The following is a 22,734-nucleotide window of genomic DNA, read 5'->3' as shown; positions in this document are numbered from 1 at the left end:
TGTCAACCTACAAACCCTGTTTCTACTTTGAATAACATGAATATTGCTTATCTAATAACTAAAAATTAAATTAAAAAAAAATTTAAACTTCTTAAAATATTATACTTTAATATTGACCAATTGGGACCATTAAAAATTACCTTTTTATTAATCATTAAAGAATTTTTTTAAAAAGTGATAATTTTTGGTGAATAAAATATTATAATTTAAATTAATGCAATTTGTGCTCAGATTCTTTCAAAATAATGTAAATAGTTCATCTTAAAAATCGTACTTAGGATGTTAGGTTCAAGTCTCATAAAGATATGAAATTCTCTTCACAAAATTACTTTATTTAAGCTTCACTGACTAATCATATTTCATATACTTTTACCACAAAATATCTATCAATAAAACTTAAAAATATTTCACTGTTTTATGACAGATAAGTTAACTTAGTTTCTTTATGAATAAAATGAATAATAAGTATCACTATTAATAATTTCAAAAGTCACTTTGCTCATCTAAACAATATTATTATCATGTCCTTTATATACTAATACATATTTATTTAAAATAAATTTGCAAAATGAATATTTTTTTTGATCATACAATAGTTCAATGATAAATAATTTGTGATTTTAAATTTTAAAAAAATGATTGCTATTAAAAAAAAAATGTTTGTAGACAATGAGGAATATCAATAGAGATTATTTACTGACCTGAACATTTGAAGCAAGCAATATGGAAATATTTATCTTGAACACGTAGCACCTCTCCAGTACATTTTTTCTTGCAGCACTGACAATATGTCTTACCTATAAGATTATAAGCAATTAAATATCACTGGATATAAAATGAGTACAATAATATTTTAGTCAAAAATATAACAAACCAAATGTTCACATGCTTGTTGAAAAGTACATAAAATGTAGAAAATAATGATTATGCAATTTGATAAAGCATATAGTATTGTAATAAATAATTTGTAAGGTGCATAAGTAACTTATCATTTCACAAAAAACATATATATGCATTATAGTATAAAAAATAGGACAAACAAATATAAAACCTTAAAGAAATAAAATAATTTATCAAATTGATAACATGTCCTATTGGGGAAGACTTAAAATTAAGTTGACAAAAGACAGTTGCTCTGAAGCAAAACCAATTCTAAATAAACAAAATTAATTATTTTTGATAATAAAAGTATCAACCAACTAAGCAATAATTTTCATTATATACAATTATCCCTTTGTAATTTGATTATAATGCTGTTTTAATTATTAATATTTATTTATTTGATTATTATCTTTTAAAAAATGGTTTACTTATTCTGATTTTTTATTATTACATAGATTAATATAATTTAATGATGCTCATCAAATGCTCATGAGTTATGATATATTTATAAGTTAGCGTACTAAATATACTAAATAACTTAAATTGACTATCATTTAAAAAATAAATATATTAATCAGTTCTTAAAAATATAAAAAAATTAGTGAAATGAACCAAATAGGCTAAAGAACTCACAAGGTAGGAAAGTTATGTATTGTGTCAATCCAATTAAAACATGACAGAGAATATTACAATTATAAATATATAAATAAAATAAGGATAAATCAAGTGGATAAGATAAAACACAAACTCAATTTCCACTAGTCATTCATCACTCATATAGTTCGTCTATTAAGTTAGCAGCTTATAAACTTATTCCACCAAAAATATCTAACATAGTGGAATATCTGAGTATTTTGAAACCTTGTCATTAATACACTATATAGTTTCAAATTTACATTAAAAAAAAATGATCAAAATATTACAGAAATCATTTAATAAACAAATAAACTGACAACATAAAAATTAATTGTCAATAACAAAATAATTTATTTGGAACATGGAAGAAAGATGATATCAATGAATGATAATACATACCATCCTCAGAATCATTTCCTTCGGCTGAGTGGCATGCAATTTAAAACAAAACATTTCAGACATGAATGAAATAACACAAAACATGATGAACACATCATCGAACTTGGTAATGGTGCATGTATAACGAAGATAAATCTATACCATTAAAAGAAAATTAAGTTGATGGAAACAAAAATAGCAGAGTTTCAACAATATAGCAACCTTGTGAGGTTTTATCATGGAAGTAGGTGTGCCTTAAAGTAGTTAATTGAGGAAGATGACATCATTCTAGGCCTAGCTGTTAGGTACAGAAATCAAAATTAACAACTATAATAGAAAATGAATAACAAATTTGTAATCACAAGTGTGATTCACAAATAATTGATTAATGCTACAGTTCAAGCAGAAAACCAATTTAATTCTCAGCACAAATTAATTATAAAATATCTGAATAAAAAATGTGTTAAATTGGAAGTTTGTAAATGTGTATTACTTAAATGTTGATGAATATGATGAAGCTTGATTAGTAATACCATCCATGACATAGATGTCAAAAATAATTGATAACAAGTTATCAAAACTTTTGATGAGTTGTGGTTAAATGCAATACATTAGGCTAATGTAACTTCTAAACACAGTTCAAATAATTCAAGTGAAAATTTCGAGAGGTGAAAATGTTTAATAAACACAATAATTGAATTAAAAGTGAAATGCCGACGAGGGTATTAGGAAAAAAGGATAAAATATTTACCCATGTTGAAGGCAGCACCAAACCAGTCTTAGGAGACTTGAAAACGGTTTCGTTTAAGGAACGATTCAACTGAACATACTCTATAACTAATAATATCTAAGAAAATAGACCATTAAGCCAAAATAACAACATATCGCAAGCAAAGGGAGGGGTCTCTTCTGAAACACTTAACCTTATAAGAACTACTGAAATAAAAATCACATTTGAAGTATAGATGACGAGTAAATTGTAAAAAAAAAAAAAATCATGATGCACCTTATAATAATTTTTATATCTCTAACAATACGCGACAAAGCTAAGAATAAAACTTTAATCTGTAATTAATATAATTGAAAACTGACATTAACATAGTTCTTCAGACATTCATTTGACTCTTTTTTCAACAATTAATCGAACTTGCTGAGATTTATGCATTATTATTCAAAAAATAATTTAAGCTAATTTCTTTATTAATGTGAGAGTTCTTACCGAAATCAGTTAATTTTTGCCATTATAATTCATAAACACAACTATTTACTACAAGCGGAAGTATTTTAAAAGGCTATCCTTAATGGTGATATTTTAAGTAAAATATTTCATTACAATAATAATATATTGTTGTATTATTTCCGAGTATCTAATCATAAATGCGCAGGTATTAATGCATCTCACATTTCTAATACACTTGAAGCAATTTTACCATAGTATTTTTTATTTATTTTCAATAATTATTGGCTAACAGCGGCTTTTTGTATTATTACTAAGCCATTTTTTTTTTTTTTTGGGCACCAAAGTCACAGGTCACCCAAGGATGACTTCGGAACTCGACACAACCATCCGCCATTGTTCAAAATGGCGGTTGATTGGCATTTTCTTATGCTCATTCATTAGGCCCTGAGTCCATTATAAAGGAGGCAACATTATACAAGAGCTACAGTTTCTTTATCCATTCCTTACCGTCCAATCAAGGCTGAAAGCGAAATAGATCTTCCCATGTTACTGGATGTCGCAGATCCTCAAGGCAAGGTGAGTTCGATTGGAAATTTAGCCAGCATACTAAAGATGTGGACCCCCAATGCCCAAGTGGTGGAGTCCCGGAGTCTGCAAAAGATGCAGTCATGTTCTGCATCACATAGGTCCCTTTAACCCTACCACATTCGAGGCCCTTTGAGCAAGATTGTCCAGAAAGATTGGATTCTATAGGGTTTCCAGTCAGGGACGAATTCGCTGGAAGGAGAACGCCAGGGAGAAGAATTATGTAAGCTTCAGGGAATTCATATACGTCTGAAAAGCTGTGGTAGGCGCTGCCCATTTTTCCATCACACGAAAAGGACCTGCACTTGGGAGGCAGCCTGAAGTACATGCACCAAGAGAAGACGATGAGGAGTAAAGGACCTGACAGACTTAGTGGCCGTACTAGTACGTATACCTACGTACTACGTACACTTACTAGTACGTGTACACATTTTCGAGACAACAGTTAAAACTATTTTATTAATTGCCGTTTTTGATGTGTTTTTTTATTGGTCGAAATATTTTTACGGGAAAATTTAATTTTCAGAAACTTAATTCACAAATATTTTCCTATTGGGACCCTCTTCGTCCCTAGTCGGATTGAAGGTGGGTCGCATATCGTGCGACTTAGTAGAGCTCTATGAGTTGGGCACCATTTTGTTTTCTTTTATTATTATGACCCCCTTCCTGGTCATTTCTTACATATGGGAGAGGGGAGGGAGTGGGTACCACCTCATTTTAACACCATGGTGGGGGGGGTCAAGTTTTCATTTCGCGGGACCATCACTGAAATAAAAGTCAACCCCACAATGTTTGGAGTAATTACGAATGTATATATCATTAACAGAAAGTTCAATAAACTAATCACAAGGGATTCCTTAGCTAAATTTTACTGATGTATATAAAGAAAATCAAAGACATTTTAATTTCTGGGACAGGCTGATGAAGATTAGATAGCGTCCCAGTTATTGAGATCAACAAATCAACAACCCAAAGATTTAAATATTTACTCTGCTACAATCACCATCAGATTCTCATGTAATAAATACTTAGGTAGACCTAAGTAAAAGGTCAAAAAATACAAAGGAAAAAATATATCCAAGTATCATACAAACATATAAATAATTATGTCTGATGAAAAGTATAGATGATAAGACATTGACATCCAAATGAGTCTTAGTGGAATAAAAAATATAAACTTCAGGCTTGGGGAGAATCTGATGGTGATTGTAGCAGAGTAAAGATTTAAATTTTTGAGTTTGTTGATGTTAATAACTGGGACGCTAGCTAATCTTCATCTGGGTGTCCCAGAAATTGAAATGTATTTTCTTTTCTTTATATAAATCAGTAAAATTTAGCGAAGGAATCCCTTGTGAACATTTTATTGAACTTTCTGTTAATGATACACACATTCGCAATTACTCCAAACATTACTATACTGAGCAATAATAGTACTTGGGAGCTTTAGGAGTATGAACCCGGATTCAACCTTAACCCTGAACTTGGATAACTGTGAATGTGAACATGTCATTAATGTCCAAGAAAAAGAGTGAAATTCACTATAAATAAAAATTTTAAACATTCGTTATTTCAATAAAACGTTTCATTTAAAAATTGTAATTAATCAAAAATGAATAAGAAGTGAAAGTTATGAGCAGGTGAAATAATTGTTCTATTCTTCTGAAAATAGTTAGGAATGAAAAGTAGTCTATAGAAAGTAGGGTTTAAGGGTGGGAGCTATCTCAGGCGTGTTTCTGACATGGCGCTATAGAGCTAATAAGCTTGTAATAATCGGGATCAGGTGTAATGTGTTGGGCTGTCAATTGATTTCATCTAGTATGTAAGTGGATAATTTCATTCCTTTTTTACGAAAAATTATATTTTTCTAATTTTACGTAATGTTATTTATTACAGGTAGCTTTAATTTGGTTTTCCTTTTATTTACATAGATGTTTCCCCTTAACTTGTTATTAAACTCTACATATCTTCTAAAACTAAAAGTATACTAACTACCTATATCTTATCTATTTTTTCTGTGACAAGCTTACTAACCTACTATTAAGCATGATGACCTAGATGTTTACAAATGCTAAGCATATTATTAGGGTGATAAGTGATCATAAGAATCTTGTGGCACCTTGAAAACTGTCCATTTTTATTTTTGCAGGGATGTTGAGCCTTCTTTCTTTTTGTAATCTCGATTTTAGTTTTTCAGTTTTTCTGATTTCTCAGTATTATCTTAATATTGTTTAGCATGAAAACTCCCATGATGGAAAGGCCATTTTTTAATAATTTTGATAATTCTAGTCTCAATTTTTTCCACTTAGGAAATGGAAAGGAAAAAAGAAAAATGAATTTCTATAAACATGGCATGATCTTCGCTACTTTCTTGGGCTCATGTCTCTGTATTGGCTTGTTGGCTGCTGCCCTCGGCACAAAATATTGGACAACTTCTAGTGCTGTTAACTTAAAATCTCCCAAGTCAGATGGTAAAATACATTTTGGATTGTTTAATGGTGAAAAGAATCTCAATGTTGGTATTGGGTGGAGAGCTCAGCGATTTGAAGGTAAGTGCTTTGGATATTTACCATTATGCTAAAATTGTGTTACGGATTTTTAATTCATTATAATTCACTGTGATTTAATCATTATTTACTCTAGTTAGTCATTCATTATATCTATGGCTCACTTCATAATAGTGATGAGTACATTTCCATTAACTTTATGAAACATACAGTTAAGTGTTTTCTCTTTTAGGAAAATTACAACTGCAATTAAATTTTTGTAGTCGGCAGAGGTGTACTTAGCACCATAGTGAAGTAAGCTATCGATTTGAAAATTTTAGTTCAGGTGTTTAGATTTAGACTTTTATTTCATAATTTATAACAATACCTCTTTCACATTCATGATATCAATAAGTTTAATATACTAAATAAGAAAATTAATTACTCTTAATAGTTTTATGTATTTGTCATTGGGGATTGAGTTTAATCTAAAACGTTTCTACAGTGTTTGAAATTATTTCTGAACCAAGAATTTTTATATGCCAAAATAAATAACTATGAGAGTGACAATATGAAATATCCCTGGTTACTGTAAATAAAGTGGGCCATCTATCTGTTTAAAAGAATAGATATGTTATATGGAAGATTACACTATTTGACTATAGCATATATGGTACATGATTTGAATGGGGGGGAAAGCCAAAAGGTACATAATTGTTAATATTTTTGTTGATTTAGATTTCATATTTTTTTTAATATGTGAGCAGAGGTATCTATTGATGAATGAGTGTTATAGTTATTATTTATGTTGGTCTTATGGGTTGCTGGCTTCTCTAATCTTCCTCCATGGGTCAGTAATTCCCTTGAAGTTAATACTTCTATTTTATTGAATATAATTAACAAAAGGAAATGAAAAAGTTGCTAATGCTTGGATATACTTCTGATCTTGGTATCACATATTCCTGGCCTGTCGATTCAAGCGACAGGGGATACATGTTCACCTCTCGTGATCTCTTGGTAATTTCAATTTTATTTTAACTGGGGCACGGACGGCAGTGGCTTATTGTCTATCTTTTGAGGGTACTGTTAATTGTCTAACCTTATCCAGTTCTTTCCCAGGTCATTTAACTTGGAATTTCTGATGGAGTACACTTTTTTTTTTGTAATTTTTTTTACTAAAAAAAAATACTTTCTTGAGATAAAGTCCCAAACATATATCATCTGGTGGACTTATTATTATTTATATCTTGTTTTCAAATTTAAATATATTTGCTGTAAGTATATTGAGTGTTTAAAGGTTTAATTCAATAACTATGAATACTATTTGGACGAGGTTTCTTCCTATTCTTAATTATTACAGATCCATTTTCTGCTGTAATTGTTACTTTACGTAACATAGTAAAATATAATAGTATGCATAATTATATTAATTATTATTTTTAATATAATAATAATCCATTTGGAAGCTATTCTTTTTTCTGAATTTCTTTACCACACCTCTCCTTTCACTGAGGCCTCCCGCAGGCTCTTACTTTCTCTGTGTGATCTAAGTGTACTAACTTAAAGTTGGGGATCTTCTGATCTTCATAAATGTTATTTATTTCTTGATTCCCATATAAGTGTCACTTTGATTAGACCCCGATTGTGCCTTGTTGGGGTACACATAGAATTAGGGTAGAGGAAGATTTTACTATTTCTCTTAATCTTCATAGTGGCCAACACTAGAATACAATATAAAATGTCCATTAGAAGTAGACAACTTCCTTTTTTGTGGTCAAACAACTGTTAATTCAATGTAAAGCAGGTAGTTTCCAATCAGCTACATGGCATTGAAAGAGCTAAATGTCTTGTTTTTATTTGGGGAATAAAGCATAATAGAAGGAGATGGTCTGAGTTTCAGTCATGAAAAACTATTAAGAAATTATTTCAACAATTTATTAATAGCCATTTGGACCCTTCCCGCAGGTCTTCATGGTGAAAGGTAATTTGTTTCTTTTTAACAAGTTTATTGATGCAGTGAAAATTAATAAGCTAAAGATTAATTTAAAGTGACCCATTATTGCTTTGTGTCCTTTTCTAAGGTGGAATTTTCTGTTTTTATTTTGAAGTATCAGCTGATGCATTGGGGCCTTAAAGTGATTTTCTTTGATTTAATTCTTACTGAATTTATAATTCTCATTTATGTTTTCAGTTCCAAAAGATGTTGAAGGTATGATGTATGCTGCCTGGCTGGGAACAGTTGTTTGTATGGGCCTTGGAATTTTATTTTCTGCAACTGCTGCAATCTTCGCTGTTATAAACACTGCTTCCACACCAATTTCTTTTTTAACTGGAATTTCTGGACTTTATATTTGGAATTGTCTAGCAAGTAATATATATTTTTCTAATATGCTTAATTTTCCTATTTTTACTGCTCATAATGAAGATTTACCAATGAATTTGTTTCTAGTTACCTTCCAAGGAAGTGCGTTGGGACTTTGGCTACTCCAGTATTATAAAAGACTGAGGTATAATGTTATGAGTGCTGAAGATAAAACTGATTTTTCTTGGACTTCAGAAGGAAAAACTGACTTTGGGTTTTCTTTTTGGTAAGATCCCTATTATTTTAACATAGTAAATCAGCTAATGGGTGATTTTCCTAAAACTGGGTATTTTTAATGTTTGAGTTTTATTAAATAAAATATTTGTGATTCATCAAAATCATTTCTTGGCATGTTCACAAGTATATTGACACCAAATGTCATTCATAAAAGTTTATCATTTTCTCAATATTAATTTAACAGTTAATTAATAACACAAAGGAATGAGGAATGAGAAATGTCAACATTTTCTCAAGACAAAGCTTACTTTCAGTACAATAATAGTATTTATTTTCTCTCAAATCTAAGAAAATTATATTAAACAATCCAAAATTGATAAAGAAAAGCAATGACTCACAACTTTTTTAATAAAATATATAATATGCTATAATTATTTAAAGTCTTCTACTAAAGGGGGATAGTGAAGATGGTTGTTTTAGATCTGGGTTTTAGTTGATAATTCTATTCCTTTATTATGCGTATAATTTCTTTGTCAATTATATAACAAAGGAATGAGAATTTAGGTTTCAACAAATTATCTTTGACTTTAGAAAATGAAATTTTCTCCATAATACTGTTATGGATCAGCCATTAGAGAAAGAGGAAATAGTTAAATATTTAATTATTAACAGTTACGAGATGGTGTTGTTTGGCGACAAAGGAATGAGGTTTACGAATGAATATATCACAAGTTACTTTCTATCATATGGTTACAAGATTAGATTCATGATTGTAAATCAAAACACTATGAAATCTGTAGGAAAGGCTGAAGGGGGAAACTGCCAGTGTTGCCAGGTTAGAAACTTTTTTGATCTTACTAGGGTTACTGTCAATACTGTGACAGGAAATTCAAACTTTGATAATGGAATAAGAATTTTTGTGGCAGATATATAATGAGTCCTGGATAAAAAGCGTATTACATTACAGGTTTTCTCCTTTTTTCTATCTTAAATGACCTGAAAGGAAGTTTAAAAAATCACCTTTCTTAGACGTGTCCATTTTCCTTTTAAAGTAGAACCATGATTTTTTATAGGCCAAAAGAATAATAGTTGGGTGATTTATAATCATTTAAAATAATGATGTGCAGCAATTTTAAGATTAAAAAATGAATGAAGTAGTAACTGATGACATATATTATAAAAATTGATACAGAAAAAAAATATTTATGTGATTTGCACTAAAGATATTGGACATGAAATGCTCATTTTTGGGAGAATCACTCTAATACTATTTATATAATAGTTTCATTGTCATAAAAATGCAATAGCATATTTTATAATATTATTCTGTAATTATGTAGCTATCAAAGCCCATTTTGATTTTGTTTATTTATGGATAAATGCATTTGTTTAATATTTTGATGATGAAATTTTATTTTATTTTTATTAGTGCTAGAATTCTTGGATTAGTTATCTATCCTTCGCTTATTGCATTCAAATTAAAAATAACACGAAGGTTTATGTTTATTCGTATAAGCAACTTTTCAACTCACAATTGGTGAAGCTACATACTTTATAATGACTATGTTGACGTAATTGTTTACTTACAAGTAATTTGTTTATCCCCACTGGAAAATATCCCTTCAGTTTAACAGTAATTCAAACCTAATAAAAAAAAAAAATAAACAGTTTACCTGACTAACAAGTAGTTCTTCGAATTGGACTAACAGTTCTTGAGATTAGCATTTTCAAACAAGCTAATTCGTTAGGTTTATATACTAGTATAGATTGATAAAAAAGAGAATGGGTTTTGATGGGAACTTGTCAGAATATTTTTAAAATCTTGATTCCGAAATATAATATGCTGAAACTTTGCTAATACCTGTTCAATTTAGGTGGTTTTTGTTTTGTCTGATAGAGAATTTTATTTTTCTCTAATAAATAGCTATAATGGAGGTATAAAGTTTTCTGGGTTGAAATTTTTTTTTTTTTTTAATCAGTCAAAATTGGTATTTTTTTTAAAGCCAGTTTTATTGCACACTTATAGCCTCTGGAGAACCACTGTTATAAATTTCAGCTTCATAGGAATCATCATAGTAAGATGATGGCCATGTACCTACAGAAGCTTTTCACTATAAGGTTGCTGCTTTGTTTTTATTACTTGTATCATGTTACAATAACAAAGGTTGTTGTAGGGCAGGGATGGCCAACATTTCTATATATAAGATCTAATTTTTGCCTTATAAGTATGTCACGATTGACTTGTCAAAAGCGTAGTCTAAGGAGGAAGAAGGGGTGTGAAATGCATACTATATTTATACACTGTTTCAGTATCAGGTGCATTGCAGCGAGGTATGGGTAGATAAGTAATATATATGTTCAAAACTATTTTTTTAATTTTTTAAATCACTTATTAAGTTTTCGAGATAAAGGCTCATGGAAGAAAATAAATTTTGAGACATAACTTTTTATAGTAGCGTTCCATACACACTACCTAAAAAATTCGATTTTACAACGCTTCTGAAGATTGATTTTTACTAACTTAAGTTATAAAGCTGCACAGTGAGCCTAATACTTTGATTTTTTCCAGGAAAATGTATCCTGATAGAATAATATGACTTACTTTTTGCTAGTCTATCAATAGCTCGCTGAGTACAAATCGTACTGCAATACAGATATACGGCTTATCTACTTACGTAAATAGTAACAGTAATAATTATTTAAAGGGCCAAAAAACATACATCCAGGGGAATTAAAAGAACATGGATAATTAATAAATTTTGATCCATATGAACCATGTCTGAAACAATTGCTTGAAAGTTTTGTCTTCTACAATCGCTTCAAAGTTCATGGCACACAAAATTCAATCCTACACATGGCGAGCAATCGACAATCCACCCAAATTGGCCTCTAGGCTACTATACATCGATACAGATGGTACCCGAGTTTCTCCTAAAGTTTACGCAGGGGACTGATTCCCAAATCTTCGTATAAAAATGAATTACCCTCTTGTTCAACAGGAAATTTTTCTCTTTTTGAGAAAATTCTTTAGGAGAATGTTGGTTAACTCTTATTTCCTACTATCTTTACTACTCTGTTCTTATGAGCTGTTTCATATTACTATAAAGCTTAAAATCTTTCTCAATAAAATGTTTGCAAACAAAAGGAGTTTTTCAAATCAAACTTATTGTTCTTGAGACTAATGTTACAACTATTAGTTGTAAGTAATAGTCTAGATTAGTTATCGTATAATAGAATTACCTTGATTTCTTATTTGTTATTTTACCATCTCTTCTTTACTTCCTTTTCAACAAATCTCTTTGATTTTTAAAATGAATTTGGTTGATTGTTAATTTTAATGTTAAATTTTTAAAAACATGGTTGGTTTTTCTAAATATTTTTCCTTTTATTATTATCCTTTATAATATAATTCTTAATTTTATACCCTATTTTATTTATTCTTCTTTAAAATAATTTTATGATCTTTCCAATAAACGTTTTTGTTGTTAATTTTTATTTGTATTACAAGTAAAAAATAATTATATTGGGGATTTTCTAAATTAATATTTGATGAAAACATTTATGTATGAAATTAACTTGAGGTGAAAGTAAATTTATTAATTTTATGGTTTTTATCTACTTAAAACTTAATTTCCTTTCACCTAATATACCCAAAATAGTAATATTGTACCCATCACATGATGACCCATGGTTATTTGTCACTGTCATTGTCTCCTCAAGTATATTATTATTATGATTATCTTTATTAAATAGCACATAATGAACTGTTCATTAAATATTAATATATTGTTTATCTGTAAAAACTTATAAGATAAAAGGACTCAAAAGCAAACTTACTTGATTTATGTCTGCCATTATATTTGATGTACTACTGAGGCTAGATTGATAAACTACTGTACAATGAATAGCTTGGTCAAAGATAAATCAGCTTCCTCTGAATCATATCAGACACAGGGAAACAGTGATTCAACCAGGAAGAGGTGATAAGATTGTGGTCAGTCATAAGATGGATGTCTTCAAATAATTTATTTAGGCCTTACTTGAATGAAAAGCAATCAATTTCCTAGTAGCATTATCCTGCTGTTTTGGTTTTAAGACATTTTTGTTTTCTTTTGTTTAATTATATTTATTATAAAATTCAATTATTTTTGTGAAAGTAGAAGTATGAAGTTTATTGTCAACATATTACTGTTGCAATGAACAAAAATGGATTGTTTTTTACTCATTGTATTCATAATCACTGGAACGAGTACATATGCAAATCCCATATTTTAATTTAAAATATTATAATTTATACTCTACATACAATAAAATATGAATTTATTGTTTCATGTTATTCTAAGCGTATAAAAGTATTTTATTATTTATTTAACTATTTGCCTATTTATCAGATCATTATTCTTATCTTCAGGTTTGAAGTATATAATTAAAACAAATTCTCATTATTTATTGTTAGATAAATAATTGAATAACTTTTAACTTAAAAAGTTATACAACTATTGTTCATTTATTAATTATAAAAACAATATTTTCTATGATTATTTAAATCATGTTAGTCAAAATGATGCTAATTTCTTATATTTTATCTCTCAATTGTCTATTATAATCTTTCAAAATTAAATTGTATTATTCTTACAGTTAATTTTTGAAATCAGGTTATTTGGTCTAACAATTTGGTTACATTTATACTCAATTATGAAACATCCTATCCTGAAATAAGAGTAATGTAAGAGAAACATTGGCAAATTAATTAAATCAATATTTAGATAGTTTTTTAAGAAGTTTCTTTGCTGCATCCCTATTAAATTTATAAAGAAGAACATTTTTGTCTTTTATGCCTTGTAGTTACATGTTTTTTAGTGATTATAATTTATTACCATTGGTGACAATGAACATTATTTTATTGGTTTATAAGTGAAATACGCCAAGTCGAAAATTGAAGTTTCGAGATATTTGATGATAAAAGAAATTATTTTATAAAGTTATGGAAATAGTAATTTTACTTTTTATTAGCAGATTTTTATGATATTAATAAATTCTTTGGAGTTTATCTTTTTGACATTTTAGAATGGAAAAACCAAATAACTCAAAGCTAGAAAATCTTGAATCAATATGTTTCGCTTGTAACTTGACGATTTATCAGTTATTCTGAGTTTTTCTTCAGAAAATTTTCTAGCCTGACATTTGGTCCTCATGTTATAAGAAACTTCTTTAGATTGACGTATCGTGACCAAACACTAAGAATCATTTGCATTTTCTTTTCTTGCAGAAGTTGCCCTTGTAGCACTTTATTGATTTCTTTATCTTTCTTTCCCGGGTAAAAAAAAAAAAATTCTTTTTACATCCTTATGGTAGAAAGTCAGCAAAATAGTATTAAATTCAAGATTTTTTTTTTTAAATATCTTTATTAAAATTTACAACTGTATATTATATAATACACTCAGTAAATTTGATCTTAGTTAAGATAAAGTGTTACAGGCGTGTAGAGAAACTACCCATTGGTATCACTCTAATGACATTTTACATAAGCAGGTCTCGTGGCCATCTTCTTTTCAGGAGCCTCGGACGATTGTCAGGAATGGAAGAGGATGCAAGGTTAGAAACTGGGGGGTTTGAGTGGTTAAGGAGTTTCTAATGGAAGGAGTGATATCTGGTTTGGGCTACATTAAGGTCTTTATTTATGATTTTATTTGACATTAAGGTCTTTATGTATAATTTTATTTGTGACAAAGTAAGGAGCATTGAGGATTTTATGAAGGATTTTGGTTGTAAGGATTGGATACGAGAGGAATTGGAAGGTTTAGTGGAGCCCCAAAGCTCAACTCCATATGTCCAGATTGGACTTATTACAGTCATGTAGTCTTTATCTAGTCCTGTGCCACTTCGATCTTGTTCTCCATTTTCTTGTAATAAGATGCGAATATGCTGTGTGTGTAGTCTGTTGAGTAGTGTTAATTTTACTGGATTTCATATTGTTACACCTACTTATTCTTATTGTTTCAGTAAGTATTTCTGTTGCTCCCTCATTGTCTTGTTTAGTCATAATTGGAATTTTCAGGTTTAGTTGGTTTTCCATATCATTACAAAATTTGTCCCAGTCAACTAGTCCTGTAATCAGTAAAGGATGGGAGGGATTAGGTATGAAGTTGGTATGTAGGAAAAGTAGATTTGGACTATGATCTGATGAGATGTCATTTAGGGAGTTAATAGTGACTTTGGAACAGGAAATTTGGGAGTAGATAAAAATATCAGGGCGTTTTTTTTTTAGGGATGTAGGCCAATAAATAGGGTTCATGGACAATAGGATAGAATAACTATTGGATGTTGTGATATGTGTTTTATATTCAGCATCCGCATCGTTGATATTTAGCATTGCTGTCTCCTCTAGCGATGAAATATAGTTCGAAGAATCTGAATAGAAAATCAAAGTGGTCGTAAAAATGGAAATTAATAGGAATATAGTATACAGCTGAAAATGTTAAAAGGAAAAGATGATCTGAAATGAATACAGAGGTTGATTGGAGAGCATCATTTAGAGTGGAAAGCATAAGGAAATGGGATATGGATTTATGAATTAGGATACAACCAGCATGTAAAGTGTTGTCTGGATGGTGTATTGGATAAGTGATGTAGTTGCATATGTTTAAATATGACTTTTGAATGAAGTGAGTTTCTGTCAATAGGGCAAAATCTATGTGTCTGTCATGGAGAAATAAGTCGAGTTTGTCATGGTGGTTATGTAGCCCATTAGCGTTCCACAGAGCGATAAATAGGAGCTTTGCGCTTATTGTGGGAGATTAAAAGGAATTTTGGTTGGGTTTCTTGTGAGGAGGGTGATAAATAGTTTTATAGTCTCTTGGAGATCTAATAGGAAGGATGAGAGGATAGAGGTCATGTCAGTTGGAATGTGGTTAGGAAGTGAATGTGAATCAGGGATTTGTGTTGGATAATTCATGTGACTCGGTACATTAGGTGTTAGGTGAACCCTTAGTGCAGTATGAGGAGCTAGATTTACATTTAGTGGTAATTAAGGTAGAGTGTTAACCTGAACAGTAGGATGGGACAAAGCTGGGTGTAGATGATCAGCTGGTAATTTAATCCGTAAGGGTAGATGAGGTTGAACCTGAGGATGAGAGGTCTGGAGATGTGGTTGGAAGGCCTTGAGGTGTCTGACGCTGAGACTGCTGATTGTTGGTGATGTTCTCAGAATATGGTTTGGATTCCTGACAATAGTGATCTGTGGAGGTTAAGACAGACAGTATAGATGGTTGTTGTTGGTTAAGTTGAGTTTTCTATAATATAGAAAAACTGTCAAATTTTTAACTTCATGTGCCTTGTAAAACCTCTTCTTATATAAAGCCTTGTTATGAAATCTCTGTCTAGAAAGATTTTTGTTAATTTCACAGCTACTGTACCTTGTGGATGACCTTTCCCAATGAGTGCAAATTAGGCTGGTTCATCTCGTGGTTTCTGGCAAGTGTCAATGCACGAGTGCCAGCACATTTGATGCACCTGGCCTGGCAGTAATACCTGGCACCTGGTGGCAGTAACTCTTGGTGTGTCCCAAATTTTGGAATTTAGTTCACTGTACAATTACAGGTTTCTGCCTAGACTGTTCAAATCGATTTGTGGAATATACAATTCTTGTGATCTGGATTATTTCAGTTATTTTTGGCTGGCTCTAGATCTATAAAGAATAGTGGTAAGGGATATTTTTTGGTGTAATGCAAGATACAAGGCCTCTTCTAGGCTTTCTAAGCTCTTAAAACCACTCTGTATGCTTTTTCTTCTTTTATTGATAGCGGTGTAAATTGAATTTTTTTGAGATTAAATGGATGACAAGTTTTTTATAATGTTCTTTGAAGGTGGTGTTATTTTGATGTTTCTGACCCGAGAAAAGCATTTGGTTGTCCAATCAAAACTGCAATTTTCTGACCATAAGACTTAAAATTTTCAATGCTTATGTGATGTAAATAGGTGGTGGCTCTGGTTCAGTAAAACTAGACTTAGAAGTCCGGTTACTTGATTGTTGACTCCAACAGAATTGTTTCTGGTTGAATTGGTTGGTGCACTTTCTGATGGTGTGGCTGTAGTATATTTATGATGAGTTTTTGGTGTTTTTTCGTTGGGCTGTTAAGCTTTGGCTGATTGATTTTTTTCTTATCAAGATAGTTTCCTGCAGACATGGGGGCAGTGTTGTGTCACTTTTGAAGTGTCTGTCTTTTCAAATATTGAGAATCAGGCTCACTGATTTTTGAGAAAGGCATTTCTTCTTCTGAGCCTTCGCAGGACATGTTTTTATCCGAATTCATATAGGAAAATTATAACTAAAAAAAAATCTCACTTCTAAAAATAAAAATTAAGAAATAAACACTTTAAACAAAAAGTATACAATTATGTACAATACTATATTATAAATAAATAAAATATTTTTTAAGAGTAATATGAAGTAAATAGTCCCAGAATACAAAAGAGGAAAAAAAATTATACAGTCTTAAGATTCGAATTCGAGATCACACGAGTGACAGAATCGTGGTTCATAGGGCTTTGACCATCAAGTTAGTTTGATAAGATAAGACCCTGAAGGAGAATTACGGGCCATGTTTACTAGCTTTAACAATCACCAATTTTCAACTTTTTATCATTACTAAATAGTCACTCACCTCACTATTTATGAATGTATAGATACCAAACTGTTTATAAATTCACAGTTTCTATGATAGGTTTATGGGCAAGTTTTAATATATTACCTACTTGACAAAGAAACAAAGGCGAGCAATAAGAATATTGAACGGCAGTTGCAGCCATGACACTTAGGACTTGTCAATAAAATTTAAAATTACTTTCATAATTCCATTACTTAATCGAAAAGGATCATAGAATGAAGACATTCCTGAAATTTCTCCAGGAGTTCTGAAAATTCTCCACAGTGTGGACACATCTTTAGATCTAGATTCTTTTCTAGAAAAAACGTAAATGTTTTCTGTACCATTCCTATTCTTTTTGAGGAAGTTTTACCTCATTTTCCCGTTCAAGTCTTCAAATAGTTAAACTGTTGAAAAAATAATTGCTAATAAACAATGAGCCTTACCATCTCAAGGTTTCAGCTATCTTTATGTGCTTTATTTAATAGCTTTAGTGAAGCCTAAGAACTGAAAAAATAAAATAATTAAAAAATAAAAGACCACATATTATTTAATTGTTAGATGGTATGCGCTTCCTCTTGATGTTTTTAGAGGAGAAAATTAAATATCCATACTACCATAGAATGTCATTTCCAATTAAATAATGTCTTAATTCTACAGGATTTAATCTATTATATAATCATGTATTTTTTTTATTTAATATCAATACTTTCTTTTCAGGCTAGTTGTTGCTGCAGTGATTGTACAGTTTGTAAACATAATTTTTATATTCTCTGGTACGAAAGAAATGAGGCTTAAGAAAAATGTTAAACCAATAATTGAAGAAAAAGGAAATGGAGCGATTATGTTGTACTAGTGCCTTCACTAACAGTCATTTAAAAAGACACACTTATTTATTGTAAATAATTTATTTTTAATATATTTTTACACTTTTAAAGTCTGTGGTTTATATTTTTCTCCATACATTGTGCTTTTTCCTTACTTGTCCAGAGGAGTGATTCATTGATTGAACAATCTCTTTCTGCTTCATCAATATTTGGATTTGTTCCTTTGAAAATGTTTTTGACAAAACTGGCAATAGAAAAGAAGCAAAAAGTATTAGTATTATTTCAGAAAATCAAACTACTTTGAGAGGATCCAGTCATACTTTTCACATTGATGTTAGAATCTGTTCCAAGAGAAATCTGCATTTTTTTTGTCAAAAAACTTCGTTCTCAAAATTGCTTTTACTATTTTGAAACCAACATCTTAGATCAGGTGTGAAATGAAGTCTTTTCCTCTGATCACTCATTTACTTATTGATATTAAGTATTTAATAGCAGGAAAGGAGTTGGGATTGCAAAATCATTGTGTTAGGTGATACATTTCACTATTTTCCCTGCCAATATGGGAACCTTCCATGTTAGTATGGTGTTCTGTATTAGCTATAAACAACTAACTTAATATAAGAGATGTGTTGGAATGTAACTAACCCCAGAATCCAAGGAGTGAGAACTCTGCCCATTGTAATACCTTAGACCATGAATCTACCAGCCAGGACTCAAATTACTTTTTTGGGAGTTTGTTCAATTTTTATATCGGAACTTATTAGGAGTTATGACCCTGAAGCAGTCCAAATTTGTGTAAGAAAAAAAAGTTAGTGAGTATTGACTAATTTTCTTTTGCCCATTATTTAAAATTATAACTAAAAGACACATTTGAGGAGTTATATTATATAAGGGTTAGATTATATTCCTCTTTTAAGAAAACAATCCATATCGAACCAATATAAGTAAATATTTGACTTATTACTCACGTTTTTAAAAGAATTTTGGTCTGGTTACCATGGATACCTGTTCACCTTTTGTTGGTTTTTCTGACAAGTTGGGTGTTTTTGAAAATATGGGATCCATCATATCTTATACAATGTTTTTCAATTGGAAGGTTTATCTTTTTATTCCCTTTAATTTTTATTGTGAAAATTTTTTTTCTATACCTTCCCCACTAAGTACATAATGTTTCTTTATTGATATTTGGGGCTCTTCCTCCCCCCCCCCCCCCATCTCCAGTATGATCCATCTTTATAGTAGTTATATTTCAATTGTTCATATTAAATTCATTGTTATAAATTATTTATTCGTAATGTATACTTCTTCTATATATCACTTTCAATATCATAAAATATACATAATGCACTACCAAAACTGTATATTGTATCTTGTTATAGCATTTCCCAGTCAAGTGTAATATTTTACATTTCCATTCCAATTGAAATGGTTTCCATTTTCACTTTAACCTTTTCTATTTCAAATTTAATTTTTTCAATATATATATATACATATATAGGTATCAGTGTTGTTGATCTGTTTTCTAGAATGCTATATCAGAATTTACCATTGAATTTTTGAATTAGTATGCCCATTTAATTTTATTTATTTTTGTAGTTTTCTTCATTTAAGGGTCTTAATTAGGTTTTTAGGGGTCCTGATTCTGCCCTTTTCATTTAGAACTTTGATGCACATGCATATTTACAATTATTGTTAGTTTTTTATTAGGTATAGTTATCATTAACTATTTTTTGGAGAGTATTGATTCTTTTGTTTGAATCGATTTTTTTAACAAGCATGCACATTTTGATTTGATATTATTTTGAGTTTGGTTCAACAGGGTATGGTTTATAAGGTTTTCAAAGGTCCAGATTCTGTCTTTTATTTTATTTTTTTCAATTGCCCCTACGGATTACGATTTATTGTTAGTAATGGAGTTTTCTTCAAAATGAAGATCGTTTATTAGGTATTCGGGGTTAGATATTATATTTTTAACTGTTATTTTCGATCGGGAATTTACATTTTGATTTACTATATTAGAGTTTTTTTTTTTATATAGGATTCGTTTATTTGACTTTCAATTCTGTTTTTTTGAATTGGATTTATGATCAAGTATGCATGTTTCGATTTAACTATACTTATGTATTTTATTCTTCGATATAAAATTCGTCTATTATTGGATTTTAAGGGGTCCTGATTTGGGTTTTAGAATTGTTTAAAGAATTATATAAAGGTTACCTTAGAAGAAACATTTTGAAAATTCGGCATTTAAGCCATGTCACACCTTTTCAATGAGGATTAGACTTTGCTGGTATTAAATGCTATATTTAATTATACATTGATATTCCGAGTTTAATCATAATAATTAGGGTAATTGTAAATGTGTAGGGAAATAAATTTTCCCTTTTTTTCGCCCAAGACTCCCATTGGGAGTCCTATACTGCCTAACCATGTTTGGGGGTCAAAGTTCTTCATTTTGTGGGACCGCCACGCAATGAAAAAAGTCAACGTCCCAGGCCGGATTCGAACCGGCACCGCCAATAGACATCAAATTGGTAAGACTGTGTCTTAACCACTGAGCTATGGGTGGCCCAATTTTCCCTCTTGAATAGTGGTTAATTTTGTAACCTACCCAGAGTCGTCCATTGACGGCTTGGTTCGGAACTGACAGTACACTCTTGTCTCAAAAAAATAGACCTCCGGCATTTTGGGGGAGCTGAGGTAAACATTTACCATAATTAGAGCTGTTTTTGACAAAACCAAAAAATATAAAAAACCTATTCAATAAAGTGACACTTCTGCCCAGTCGATTTTAAGGAAAAAGTTACATTTTCACAATCTGGGCATATGCCCCTTCTAAATATGTAATTTCATTTTGAGCTGAGGTGTAGTGGTGATCTCACAGACCTCCGTTTTTGGACTAAGGGGACCTTTAAACGTGTACAGATTTCCATCGACAACGAATTCGAAATTTTGCACGATCACAGCACCTTCCCTTACTGTATATTCCACATACAGTTGAGTGAAACATAGGCGTACCCAGAGGGGTGGGGGCAGCTGCCCCTCCCCCTAAGAGTGAAAAACATTTACTAATTTAATAAAAATTTTTTTTTCAAGCAAATACTAACCGAAATAACTGACAAAGCACTGCGATAATTATATATAATGTTTTTAAAATTTGTTTCAGTCTCCTTTACGGCTTGTCCTCCTTAGTTACGCCCTTGAAATGAAAGTAAAAATAAGTGAATTTTATAATCTTTCAATCTGCAGAACAAGATAAATACTATCCGAAAATAAATGCATAATTTAAACAGAAAGATTTTTGTTTATTTGACGACAAACGTCCACATGTACTTACTCCAACTTGAGGAAGAAGGGATCTTGTTCTACTGGTGACCAGCCTGTTCTGGCCAAAGTGAGAAAGTTTGCGTGAAAGTCTTACATGGAATAAATATTAAACTACTTAGAGCCGTATTCGAATTGGAAGAAAGGAAAGTGTTAAATATTCACATCTTTATGTTAAATAGCGACATTTATTATGCAGCAATCTTTTTTTGCTTAAGTTTTCAGTTTCGAAATTATCATAGATCGATAATGAAAAAATCGATCTTTCTAGGTATCTTTCCTGTTACCACTAGGTATAGCTTTCTTCTGTATTTATTACCAAATCAGTTTTATTTTGAATTAAAAAAAAGAAAATTTATATGATTAATAACGTGTTAATTTTTAAATATTAGTTTCTTATTAAATAATTCATAACGTATGATGTTACAAAATAGATCAAATGCAGCTGTCAACCCATGGACGCCGTATCAAGTTAGTATTTGAAATTCCTTGTTATTTGAGGATGATTTCAGTTGCTATTGTGTGCTCGGTTTTTCCTGCTCATTCGTTTTAATTGTAGTTAGCATACAACTATAAATTTAATTATAATTATTTGGTTAGTATAGATGGGTCACCAAGGAAGAAAATCACCTCATTACAGGAGAGAAGTTCATTCCATATGCAATGAATGTGATGCTTACCTCAATCTGGAGGATGTTTTACCACATTTGAGAAATCAACATTGTGATAAATATTTTTATAAATGCCATTTATGCAGAAATTATTCTGGATTTAAAGTGTCCAGTCTTTTTCAGCATCAGAAAGCAAAACATTCTGTCAGTAATTACTATGTTGCCTGTCAAATATGCATGAAATTTTCTTCACCGCAGGAAAAAGATGTTATGAAGCATTTAGTGAAAGCTCACTCCAGAACAGGAAAGTTATTTGTCTGTAATTATTGCAATTTTAAAAGTAAATTTGATCTAGAAGCTCACTTCAAAAAAATTCACTCTAAATATGTTTGTATATTTCATAATTGCCAAGCTGTTTCCAAAAACTCAATGGATCTCTTTAAGCATTACATGGACTATCACTTTCCTAAACTTACTTTGTTGTATACCTGTTCTGAATGTGATTATCTGTTTCCAAAGTGCGATTTATTCCAACACAAAAGAGATAAGCATGATATACTGGAAGAATCAGATTATGAATCGGATGATGAGGAAGATTATGAATCTGATGATGAGGAAGGAGATTATGAATCTGATGATGAGGA

At 30.5% G+C, this 22,734-nt stretch overlaps 3 protein-coding genes across 11 annotated transcripts in view; 2 read left to right on the top strand and 1 right to left on the bottom strand.

Moving 5' to 3' along the window:
• Unc-115a (Uncoordinated 115a) overlaps positions 1–2,828 on the bottom strand; it is a 34,164-nt gene extending 31,336 nt beyond the window's left edge. For 3 of the 8 annotated variants that reach the window (XM_014415398.2, XM_014415403.2, XM_014415402.2), the window contains exons 1-3: positions 2,648–2,826; positions 1,918–1,941; positions 702–797 (exon numbers count right to left, since the gene is read on the bottom strand). In XM_014415398.2, coding sequence (XP_014270884.1) covers positions 702–797; positions 1,918–1,941; positions 2,648–2,651 — 124 coding nt within the window. In that variant the 5' untranslated portion in view covers positions 2,652–2,826. Of the gene's footprint in view, positions 1–701; positions 798–1,917; positions 1,942–2,647 lie in introns of all 8 variants that reach the window. The other 5 variants (XR_001342601.2, XM_024364358.2, XM_014415400.2 and 2 more) reach the window with 3 other exon arrangements.
• Positions 2,829–5,171: 2,343 nt separating this feature from the next.
• LOC106677463 (clarin-2) lies at positions 5,172–18,265 on the top strand. 2 transcript variants are annotated; one of them, XM_067050058.1, is made up of 5 exons: positions 5,172–5,298; positions 5,968–6,207; positions 8,336–8,512; positions 8,594–8,732; positions 18,049–18,265. In XM_067050058.1, exons 2-5 carry the CDS (start codon positions 5,991–5,993, stop codon positions 18,182–18,184), a joined length of 669 nt encoding a protein of 222 aa, XP_066906159.1. In that variant the 5' UTR covers positions 5,172–5,298; positions 5,968–5,990; the 3' UTR covers positions 18,185–18,265. The 2 variants fall into 2 exon arrangements, with proteins under 2 accessions (XP_066906159.1, XP_014270892.1); XM_014415406.3 differs by lacking the exon at positions 5,172–5,298 and adding an exon at positions 5,324–5,480.
• Positions 18,266–19,629: 1,364 nt separating this feature from the next.
• Positions 19,630–22,734, top strand: part of LOC136796407 (zinc finger protein 551-like) — a gene marked incomplete in the record, with an annotated part of 3,888 nt that continues 783 nt past the window's right edge. Inside the window, 1 exon segment of the mRNA XM_067050057.1 lies at positions 19,630–22,734. Within this exon segment, the coding sequence (XP_066906158.1) occupies positions 22,085–22,734 (650 nt within the window).

Source organism: Halyomorpha halys, unplaced genomic scaffold, assembly GCF_000696795.3.
Source record: "Halyomorpha halys isolate HHAL.00 unplaced genomic scaffold, Hhal_1.1 Scaffold100.1, whole genome shotgun sequence".
NCBI classification, from domain to species: domain Eukaryota; kingdom Metazoa; phylum Arthropoda; class Insecta; order Hemiptera; family Pentatomidae; genus Halyomorpha; species Halyomorpha halys.
The sequence above is the reverse complement of the archived record's forward strand: the minus strand, read 5'-3'. Positions and strand labels throughout refer to the sequence as shown.